At 33.0% G+C, this 12,280-nt stretch overlaps 1 protein-coding gene across 1 annotated transcript; it reads right to left on the reverse strand.

Annotated features, from left to right (window-relative positions):
- Positions 1-9,956: 9,956 nt before the first annotated feature.
- LOC122004113 lies at positions 9,957-11,461 on the reverse strand. The gene is made up of 3 exons (XM_042559045.1): positions 11,378-11,461; positions 10,342-10,722; positions 9,957-10,265 (listed from the first exon to the last, which is right to left on the reverse strand). The coding sequence occupies exons 1-3, from the start codon at positions 11,459-11,461 to the stop codon at positions 9,957-9,959; spliced, it is 774 nt and encodes a 257-aa protein (XP_042414979.1).
- Positions 11,462-12,280: the final 819 nt, after the last annotated feature.

A 12,280-nucleotide genomic window follows, 5' to 3' on the forward strand; every position in this document is an offset into this window, starting at 1 on the left:
AATATCATGTTAAATAATTTTGTAAGTCATTCAATACCTTGTTTCCCTAAGCACTTCCACACCTCTATCGGAATATCATCTGGTCCAACGGCTTTTCCATTGTGCATCTCATTTAAAGTTTGTTTTACTTCTGAAGTTTGAATTCTATGATAAAAATTAAAATTTCGATACTCATTTGACCTAATTAAATTACCCAAGTTAAGTTGGTCTCCTAAACCTTCATTAAAAAGTTGATGAAAATACCTCTTCCACCGCTCTTTTATTTCTCCATCGCTTACTAATACCCTATTACATTCATCTTTAATACATTTTATTTGACTAAGATCTCTTGTTTTTCTTTCTTTCACTTTAGCTATTCTATAAATGTCTCTTTCCCCTTCCTTTGTATCCAATTTTTGATATAACCGTTCAAAAGTTTCATTTTTTGCTTCACTCACCACTTTCTTAGCTTATTTCTTGGCTATTGTATATTTTTTTTAAATTTTCCTCATTCTTACAAATATATAATTCCTTATAAGCTATTCATTTTTCCTTCACTTTCTCTTGTACTTTCTCATTCCACCACCAAGATTCTTTACTTAGCGGTGCATGCCCCTTTGACTCACCGAGGACACTCTTAGCTACTATTTTTAACTTTGATACCATCGTATCCCATGTTGTATTAGAGTCATCATATATTTCACCTAATGTTTATACTTCTATCTTCTCCTTAAATATATGTTGCTTCCCATCCTTTAACTTCCACCACTTAATTCTAGGAATTGTATATATTTTCTTTCTATTGATACTATGTTTAAGGCGTATATCCAACACTACTACCCTATGTTGGGTAGTTAAGCTTTCTCCAGGGATGACTTTGCAATCTTTACAAATCTTTCTATCCTTCTTCCTAACCATAAGAAAGTCAATTTGCGATTTATTATTCCCACTTTTGAATGTGACTAAGTGTTCTTCTCTTTTCTTAAAAAACGTATTAGCTAATATAAGGTCATATGCTATCGCAAAATCTAATATAGTTTTCCCTTCCTCATTCCTCGTTCCAAACCCATAGCTCTTATGTACTCTCTCATATTCCTCATTTTTCACTCCGACATGCCCATTTAGATCACCTCCTATTAAAATCCTTTCATTTGGTGAAATATTTTGTAATATTTCATCTAAGTCCTCCCAAAACCTTAATTTGGTAGCTTCATCTAATCCTACTTGTGGTGCATATACGCTAATTATGTTCATAGTTTCTTTCATCACTATTATCTTAAGGGCTATAATTCTATCCCCTTTTCTAACTACTCCTACAACTTCATCCTTTAACAAACTAACTACAATAATACCCACTCCATTTCTTGTTTTACTCTTTCCAGTGTACCATAACTTAAAACCCGAGTTCTCTATCATCTTTGCCTTCTCACCTGTCCATTTTGTCTCTTGTACACACAAAATATTAATTTTTCTCCTAATCATCATATCTACTACCTCCATTGATTTACCAGTGAGAGTTCCTATGTTCCATGTTCCAAATCTTAGATTATTAGTTTTCCTATCATATTTGTTCTTATCTAACCTATGGTGTGAGAACTCTTGCCTATTTAACACTACACCCAAGTTCTCATGGAGATGTAGCGGTCCTTGCTGAGACGTTACAGTCGGACCCTGTAATGCGAACTCTTGCATATTTATCACTACATCCGAGTTCTGGAGATGTAGCGGTCCTTGCCGAGACGTTACAGTCGGACTCTGCAACGCGTTCCTTCCGGGGAACAACCTAGCATTAACACAATAGTTTAATGGATTCATTCATGAAATATTTGTCATAATTTGACGCTGGCTGGCAACCTAACGCAACCCTCCTCTTTTATCCGAGCTTGAGACCGGTCATGATTGGTCATCATGGGTAGAGTTATTAAGTAACAAAAAATAGAGGAAGAAAAATTAATAAATCTGGTTAAGTTGCATTTTCAGAAGTTTTTTTACACCCTAGTAGAATTTGATTGATAGATTTTGATATTTAATGAAGTAATAAGTAGATAATTATTAAAGTATAGAAACGTAAGGATCAATCTATTACTTCATCATAAAATAGGACAGCAACCCTCATTCTTCATTAACTTAAACTTTTTTCGAGTATTTGATTAATTTTATTCAAAAAATATCTTATTTAGTACTCTTATAGATTATTGATTTAAATAACCTCCAGTCATAAGTTTACCGGAAGATCACAAATTCTTAGAAAGTTACATGGTCATATCCGACAAAACTTCAATATTTTTATTCATATTTCATTTATGAGTTTATACTTCTCCTATTCCTCCTCTTTGGAATTACTCAGATCATTTCCAACACTAACCATATTTGATATAATTTTCACAATAAAATGATACAATTTGAGTACTAAATATTATTTCAATTCCAATCCATTCACACTATATTACATTAAAAAGGAATATTAATTAGAATATTCTATTTTTTTCTTATTCAAAATTTAATTATCAATCTCTATTTTAATTTATTAATATTCTTTTATAATAATTATTATATTTAAAATTAATACTTATTAATATTCTTATATGATAATTATTATATTTAAAATTAATACTTCATTGATCATATTTAAAATTAATACTTCATTGATATTTGATAGGTTAACTTTTTTTTAATTCTACATCCAATTAATATATATATAAAAATTATGATTTTCATTTTTAAGTTTTATTACATAATTGTTTAGGCATAAATATATTTTAAAAATATTATAAAATCACACCCAATTAGGATAAAATATTTTACTAATTTTTATTTAAAATAAACAATCATAATTGAAAATATAATATTATGAGATTTCAACTTTCAGAATTAATATGTTATTCTCATAAATGCTCAATTAATACATTTCAAAGGACAATAAAAGTTTTTTTATCTTTGATTTGTCTGCATCAAGCTAGAAAATTTTCAAATATAATTGAGTACTATAATCTATTACTAGCTCAACATCTAGAGTTGGCACCTTGAAGTGTTCCACAATTGGTACATTTAAATCACGTCCATCTTCAATTATCATACTATGCATAATAATACATGTTGTCATTATATCATGTAAAATATTTTTCTGTCAAAAATGTAAAGGTCCTGCAATAATTGCAAAACGTGATTGGAGCATGCTAATCACGCTTCTTGCTTCAGTGTAAATAATTTATTCTTTCGACGTCATGGATCATGAATCATTTGAACAAGTATTGACCATTTTGGGTTTATACCGTCAGCTAAATAATAACCCATATTGTACTCTTTTTCTTAAATGACATAACGAGCATGAATAGTAATACCTTCAGCAAACATAGCAAAAGGATGAGAAGACTCAAATACATTAATATCATTGATCGATCCGGCTAACCCAAAATATGCATGCCAGATTTATAAATTATAATCAGCTACAACTTCCAACATATTGTTGACTTTCTACTACGACTAGAATACTGTCTTGCCCATGCCATTGGATAATTTTTCCACCTCCAATGTATACAATCTAGGCTACCTAACATACCTAGAAAATCTCGTTGCTCACCAATTGTTACAAACCGTAAATATACGATTACGTCGTCGATAATACAAAAAATATCGAACTTGCAGGAACATGATTAAGCACTAGTTAACTTCACACGATGAATTATCTAGATAATTGAAAGATGGTTGGAAAAGAGAGAGTAAGAGAAAGACTAAGGAGAAAGAGAGAGAGAAGGAGTAAGAGATGATCTTGGAATGGAATGGATGATAGATGCTTGGATTTCAGTTTCGTTATGATGTTAGTTAATATCTCTATGCATTGTTCATCCCATGCTTATACTCATGTAGGGCTTCTAACTAGAGTCTGATACAACCCCGCGAAAGTCACACTGGAAAGTTTGCCCAAGTTCTAATGTCATTAAGTAAAGAAGCAACTCTAGAAAGTCCGGTTAAAGGGTTACCCTCTGTCACAGCCTCCCCCCGGCTCATACAGTCGCTAGAATTATCTAATGTACTTCCTAACAGTAGCACTGGAGTAAATCTTTTGACTCTAGAAAATGGGTAAGTATCGATGTCCTTTGTCGCTAAAGGTATAATATGTCTGGTTGAATGGGTATCCTCTGTCACTAAGGATCCCTTGGTTATCCAGTCTAGTAGCAACCTTAATATAGAGATAAATTCCTCACATGTATATGAATTGACCTCACACATATTTCTTCAAACATATACAAGGCACAACACACATAGAACATTATATAAATACTTCATAGCATAAGAAAATATCCAAATACATTCACAATCACATCATAACTATTTCCTACATCCTAGATCTGGAGATCTACTCCATAGCAAGAGATTACAATCCAAAGATGAAGAATGAAGCAAAGTATAACTCAATATTTGGAGATAGAGAGAAGAGATGCTTATCTTTGAAGCGTAACGCTCTTGGAAGCGCTCCCTTGCTTCGGAGATGGATGGATCTTGAAGGAATGAAGGTGGATGAAGCCCTAGGGTTTCCCCCTAAGAGGAGAACCTAAGGGAGTCTTTCATCAACACAGATGAGAAAGTCTCCTTATAATCAATGTTTTCTTTCTCAGTGAATCCTTTGGTAACAAGACGAGCCTTATACTTTTCGACATTGCCCCTTGAATCCCGCTTGGTTTTAAATATCCATTTACAGCTAACGGGCTTCTTTCCTTCAGGCAATTTGATAAGTTCTCAAACGTCATTGTCTGCCATAAACTTCAACTCTTCTTGCATGACGTTAATCCACCTTTCAGGATCAGAATATTGTTTGATTTTTTGGAAAGATGTAGGATCACCTTCCAACCCTATGTCAAAGTCATGCTCTTGGAGATAAACATAATCACGAGAATTCGTGCTTCTCCATTCCCTTGTGGATCGCCTTAAAGGCACTTGTATTTGAGGTGGTTGAGGTACTTACTCATCAATATGAGGCAATACTTTAATTTCAATGGCAGGTTCCTCCAATTGCCTTAGAGATGTCGTGGGAATATCTTGGTTCACTACGCTTATTGGATGTGTGATACCCATAATGTACGGTATGGTAACCATACCGCTATTGATCACACTAGTAGTAACCACAGGAGGATTGTCATCGCATTCCTCAAAAGATATTTTCCTGATTTTATCACTCCTACTATCCTCAATGAACTTGACATTTCTCGTTTCGAAGAAGGATCTATTAGAGGGATCATAAAATTTATATCCTCTTGATTTCTCAGAGTATCCTATAAAATTACAGCTAACTGTTCTTGAGTCCAGTTCCTTTCTTTAGACTTGTAAGGCCTAGCTTCAGTTGGACAACCCTAGACGTGTAAGTGCCTAATGCTAGGTTTCTTACCCGTCCACATTTCGAATGAGGTTTTAGTTACTGCCTTACTAAGTACTATATTGAGTAGGTAAACTGCAATCTTGAGTACTTCACCCCACAAGAAGTCTGGTAGAGAAGTGAAAGTCATCATATTTCTTACCATGTCTTTTAGGGTTCGATTGCGATGCTCAGCTACACCATTCTGACTGGGTGTACTAGGCATGGTATACTGAAGCACAATTCCACACTCAGCAAGGTAATTCGTAAAAAGTCCTGGACGTTGTTCACCTGATCCATCATATTGACTGTAATATTCACCTTCACGGTCAGATCAGACAGCTTTAATTTTCTTACCTAGTTGAAGTTTAACTTCGGCTTTGAAAATTTTGAACATGTCCAAAGATTGTGATTTCTCATGAATAAGGTACAGATAGCCAAATCTAGAATAGTCGTCTATGAAACTAATAAAATATATGTGTCCATTCCAAGATGCCTTAGGGAATGGTCCACAAATATCCATATGTATTAACTCTAAAACATCACTACAACGGCTAGCCCCCTTATTCCTTTTGTTAGTGGTCTTCCCCTTGATACACTCTATGCAAACATCAAAGTCTGACATGTTAAGGGAATCGAGAATTCCATGTGACATTAACCTTTCTAGGCGTTGTTTGGATATATGTCCTAAACACCTATGCCACAACATGAAAGAATTCTCATCGGTTAATTTGCGTTTTGTACCTATACTATGCATTATTATGTTGTCAACCGTAGGAGTAAAGGTGTTCAATTTATAAAGCTTATCAACCAAGGAACCATTGCCAACCAACACTGAATTAAAGAAAATACTGAAAATTCCATATCTAAATGACAAGAATAACTTGATTTGTCCAAACAAGAAATTGAAATTAAATTCCGTCGAAAAGACGGTACAATAAATATATTTTCTAAATTCAGAAAAACATTGGTTCATAAACAAAGCCTAAAAACACCAATCGACTCGACTTTAGCCTTCTTTTCATTTCCTGTATAAATGTATTTTTCACCATCAAGCGGAAGTCAACTCCTGAGACAGCCTTGCATAGTGACACTTATGTGAGTAGTAGCACCGGTATTTATCCACCAAGTGTCAGTGGGTACTATAGCTAAATTAACTTCCGAACTAATAAAATTTTAAAAACTCCCAGAATCTACAGTCTGCTTTCCTTTTCCTTTATTGATCCTCTTTCTCTTCTTTCTTGAACCTTGAGATCTAGATGCTAGGTGAGCACTTTCAAGTGTCTCAAGCCTTAGTCTCTCCCTTATGTTTCCTTTTCTAGTATACCGCATGGTTACCAACTTCGTAAGAAGTGTGGTCGTCTCGACCTTTTCATTTGAGGTGAATCGGTTTGCTAATTGGTCTAGAAAACTCCTAGCATCTCCTCCCTCAGTTATTAAACTCTTTATTGGTGCCGGTATGGAAAACTTCATGATACTCAAACACATGCGATTTGATTTCTCCCACAGTTGAAATTCAACCCTCTGCTCTATAGTGCTAGCACTGGTCAGAGGTGCGGGATGATCATTCTTTAATGCATAGTCTAAGCCCATGTAACCTAAGACTACGGTTACATATTTTTTCCATTCAACAAAATTCGAACCAGTTAGTGTTGGGATGTTGTTAATGCTGGCAGTTACAGATTGCACTGAAATTAAAGAGAAAATTTATTTAAGCTCATGATTTAACTAAAGCCAAGAACATATAAGTAATATAAAATTATGTAAATAAAATAAAATTTTAAATGCATATGAATGAGCTCTTTATGAGATACCAAGTACAACATAATGTGTCTTCCTTTGGACCGATATATTATTTGTTAGTGATACTCTTTAATATAACTCGAACTTTAATTGACCACACAATGTGCCTTCCTTTGGGCCGACTCATTGTGCGCATAATATGATATTTTATATGAGTTATATTTTGGTCCATAGCTTACAATAACCTTAATCAGCCACATGATATGTCTTCCTTTGGACCGACATATTTTGTGCATGATTTGAACAAAATAATATTTTGTTCTATAGTTGTAAGCTACATTATGCATATATCTGGCATAAAAGTAACCTTCCTTTGGGTCGATTACTTTTAACATAGATATACGTCTACCAACACAAAATGCACTAAACCTACCTAAGGTGCATTCCTTTGAGCCGACACATTAGTTCAACTTATTAGTACGTTGTGTAGATAGACTCAAAAAAATACTAGGAACTTAATTCGAACAGAAATTACTTAATCAACCTTAATAACATAAAATTAGACTTATTAATCAATTGATACCTTATAATAATCAATTGGTGTGATCCAATCGATTATCTCAATCGATTCGAAAGTCTACTTATATGCGATTACATAATTATAATTATATATAGAACCTTCGTTTAAGAAGTTAATTTTTTTTTAAGTTCTATAAATTAAATAGTATTATTTAATACTATTTAATCCCTTAATTATCCATTATTCATGCATTAAAAAAAATTAATTATTATTTTTTTCTCTTTTCTTTTACTGTTTCAACGTGAAACACTTTTTTTAAATTGAAACAGTAAAGTAATGTTCCAGAGAAATTTTAATCGAGAGAAAAAAACTTTTTTTTTTTAAATTACATGAAACAATAACGCATTGTTTCACGATTAATTGAATGAAACAGTATCATATTCTTTCACGATTAATTGAATGAAATCGTTACCTACTGTTTCTTTAATGGATCTATAAGGAATTTAAACAATTGAGACTTATGGTTTAAACTTAACTGATTTAAAAATTATCATAGTCACAAGTTTAAGGCTGAGAAATTATTTAAGAAAAAATTTTAATCAATTTTTATCGATTCTGTTCGATGTTTTAGGTTTGGTAATCCATAGTCGATCAAACTAATCTATTAAACCAATGATATATGGAAGATCAAATTTTTCCTAAATTTTCTATACAAAAGATTTCAACGATCAAATAATTGTATTATACTAAGAAAACTTAATCTAGCATACAAACAATAAATCAACGAAAAATTTAAACTTTATTGCCAATGAAAACGACGAAATAGAAACTTGGCTCTGATACCAATTAATGGTTCTCATAAAACTTAGGCTACGTTTGGTAGGCCGTAATGTAATCCAACTTGTAATGTAATCAAATTTGTAATGTAATGTAATCAGGATTACATTACTATGTTTGGTGATACTATGCATGTAATCTTTGATTACAAGGATGATTGCATTCCCTTGTTTGGTGTACATTATTTGTGATAATGAATGTAATTTACATTATTATAAAATGACAAAAATAACCTTATAATAGAATTTAAATAATTTTATTCTTCCTCTCAATTAAATCAAATTTAATCCGACTAAATCAAATAAGATCAAATTAAATAAAATTATTTATAAATAACATTATTATTATTTTTTTTTGGTAGCCACCGTCCTCAATGCACGTGTGTCCTCGCTTGACACAATGTAGATAAAGCTATAGATTCAAAGAAAAGACTGGAAAAAGTAAATCTGGTTCCAACGGCTTTACAGTAGTCTAGAATCAAATTGAAAGATATATTAACTAGCTAATTACACTGAACAATCAGACACTTTTGGACATCTTTATGTCTTCCACATTTGTATTTATCTGTATAGCTCAAAAGAAAACAAAGCAGACAAAGCTAACATTATAACTAAGAACATCAAACCATCAAAACAAAACCAAAGGAAGATTAATAGCTAGATGAGATATTTTTACTTAAAAGCAAGCAATGGATCTAATCCTGCAAGATATTTTACTTAAATAAGATGGAATGACATCTTCAATTCAAAAAATGAAAAAGGAATATCAAGTAATACTATCTCCTACTTGGATTCAGAAATACAGCTTTAGCTTAAAAAAGGAGATGTATCCAAAACTCTGAATACAATGATGTGAAATAAGTTATCACACACAAAAAAATCACATGAAACAGTGGTATGAGATGCATGCACGGGCTGCTAACTTCCCTGCAAAGGAGCTCCTAGTGAGGAAGCAATGGCATCAAAAGCAGCATCTTCTCTTTCACCTTGCAAAATATCAGAATCATATACATGATTCTACACCACCTTTTCAAAATCTGGAGCAGCATGGCCAGGTAACTAACACTGAAAGAATAAATCAGAGCGCAAGTCAATGACAAGTTTGCATTAAAACAAAGTTTAACCACCAAATCATAGGAACAAAACCAAACTAAAGTAAATCAAATCAAATTTTAATAAACCGAACAAAGTTAACCACCAAGTTTGCATTAAAACAAAGTTTAACCACCAAATTCTCTAGGAAATTACAAGTTTAACTTGTCCAAAGAAATGACAACAAAACCTACAAGTCTACATCTCAAATATCTCCATTCAATAATGCTTTCACAAAAACTTCTTTCTCATCATCTGGTATGGTGAAGAAAATATCTGTAGTCTCACGATCACAACCAATTTTTCTTGTCGCTTTGTGTCGCTCCAACATGCTAAGCCCAGGTAACTTTGTTAAAATCTCATTGATTTTCATTCTTTTTTCAGTGCCTTCGTCATATTCCAATGCTTTACTTAATCAGTTACTTGCATTGTTAAGTTATTCCCCAAGAATAGTTGTCGCCTCTCTAATAACTTGAGACACATCTTTAATGCTCTCAGTCTTTCTCCTTTTTGGCTTAGAATTCTCTTCGTTTGATCCAAATATGAAATCTTGGCCATATGAAGCATAATCCCCATCAACGCCTATACTTTCATCATTATCAATTGCAACTTTATCTATTTCTTCCACAATATCAGCAGGAACTTGAGCATCTTTCCCAGATGCACGGTCTCCACCAAAGATGACAGAAAGTTCCTCGTAGTAAGCCAATGACTTGTATCTAAATTGTTCTGCATCTCCATGAGTCTATAAAATAAAATTTATATTACTAACTAAACAAAGTAAAATAAAAATAAACCATTTTAATAATAAAATAAATTACCTTAATATATTCATCCCACACGGAATTCTCAGTCGTAACAAGTTTTTTTTCTGAGTCCCAACCAAAACCGCTGCTACCAACTCCAAACAACATGTCATGCACAACATTGTGCAGCTTCTGGAAAGTTCTTAACCGTGATTCAATGTGTGGTTTTGCCTTAATTCCATGTCCAGGCAAGCTAACCTCAAGCATTTGTTGTAGCCTTAGTCCATGTCCTGGCCTAAAACCTTTCTCATTCTTGTTTCTAAGATCTCCAACATTATTTAATTGCATCAATGCTTCAATAAGTGCAGCATCTTCTATAATAGACCATTGGTGTTTGTTTTTTCCTGGTCTTTTTGGGTTGTAAGATTCTCTTGAAGGATTAGAAGTCATGTTCACCTATAGCACAAAAAATTAATAGCTCAAATAAAGAGAAATAGCAACCGACCTTCTATTGAGAAAAGATTACTGAAATGATTAATGATCTACTTTATACTAATGAATGGAAAATAGAAATAGTATTGGTACTGCTTTTATATACATTCCTCCCCCCTTTTGCTCCTATCATTCCACCCAAGTAAACCAGCTTTGTTCATAATTTATCAAGTAATTAGGCAGAACTATGAGGCTAAAGAATCTGTAAATCAGCTCCCTTGCTTGAGTACTGAAATAACACGTGCAAAGTTACAAATTGCTGCGAATCTAGTAGGGCATTTAGGAGTTTGCTTGTCTAGTCTAGATGCCACATTTGATTTGAATTAATGAAATGTTAATAAAAGTAAAGTTGGTTACAAATTCATTTTGGTGGTAAACATCCACAATGATCCACTGACACTTGGTCTAAAAATTCATTTCTATAATATAATCCCACTTGGAAGCACTAACTTCAAAGAAACAGAATAAGGACTATGGTCTTTGTCCATTTACAAAAATTTAATAATTCATAAGAATTACACAAATGATCTCATCTAGATCTTTTCCATTCATTAAACATGTCATTAGCCAAATTATCTCGCCAATCGCTAAATTCACTCGAAGTCTCAATGGTTAACACCATGTTTTCACCAATGTCATCTACTTCATCTAGTTGACTATCCAGCCTTCTCTCCAACCTTCTTTCTGCAAGATCCCCAGCCATTTCTCTCCTTATAAAATTGTGAAGAAGGCAACATGTCATAATAATTCGATTGTGAGTTTGAATCGGATAATAAGCTGGACTTCTAAGTATTGTCCAACGTATTTTCAGTAGCCCAAAGCATCTCTCTATCACGTTTCTAGCAGCCGAATGCTTCATATTGAAAAACTCTCGCGGGCTTCTAGGTACTCGACCTTCTTTCCACTCATTTAAATGATATCTTTGGCCCCTATATGGTGCTAAAAAGCCTTCACAGTTTGTGTAACCGGCATCGACAAGGTAATAATATTCTATAAATTGAATAAATGTATTAAAATAGATCACAAACTCAAACCACAGTAAAATATTTAGGATATTTTAAAAAAATAATTAGCAAACCATGTGGGACTTTTAATCCATTTTTCCTTGTGATTGCTTCTCGTAGTACTCTACTATCTGCTGCTGAACCTTCCCATCCAGACAACACATATGTAAATTGCATATCTTGGGAACAAGCAGCAAGCACATTAGTAGCAATTTCACCCTTTCTTATTCGATATCTAGGTCTATCCCCTGTTGGTACTCTAACTTTAATATGTGTCCCATCTAAAGCTCCCAAACAATTCTAAAAGGAACAACAAGAAGAAAATGAGAAAAAAACTTCATAAATCATTACTTTAAAAACAAATATAATAATTACCTTAAACCATTTCCATCTCCAATCTATTGAGTCTGCTGCAATTGGCTCTGGATTTTCAAAAAGTACATTTTGTAGACGAATAACAACATTCAAAAATAGGGGAAAATACCTACTTATTGTTTCACCAGACCTTTTAAATCGAA

The sequence above is a fragment of the Zingiber officinale genome, chromosome 7B (genome assembly GCF_018446385.1).
Source record: "Zingiber officinale cultivar Zhangliang chromosome 7B, Zo_v1.1, whole genome shotgun sequence".
In the NCBI taxonomy this organism is placed as follows: Eukaryota; Viridiplantae; Streptophyta; class Magnoliopsida; order Zingiberales; family Zingiberaceae; genus Zingiber; species Zingiber officinale.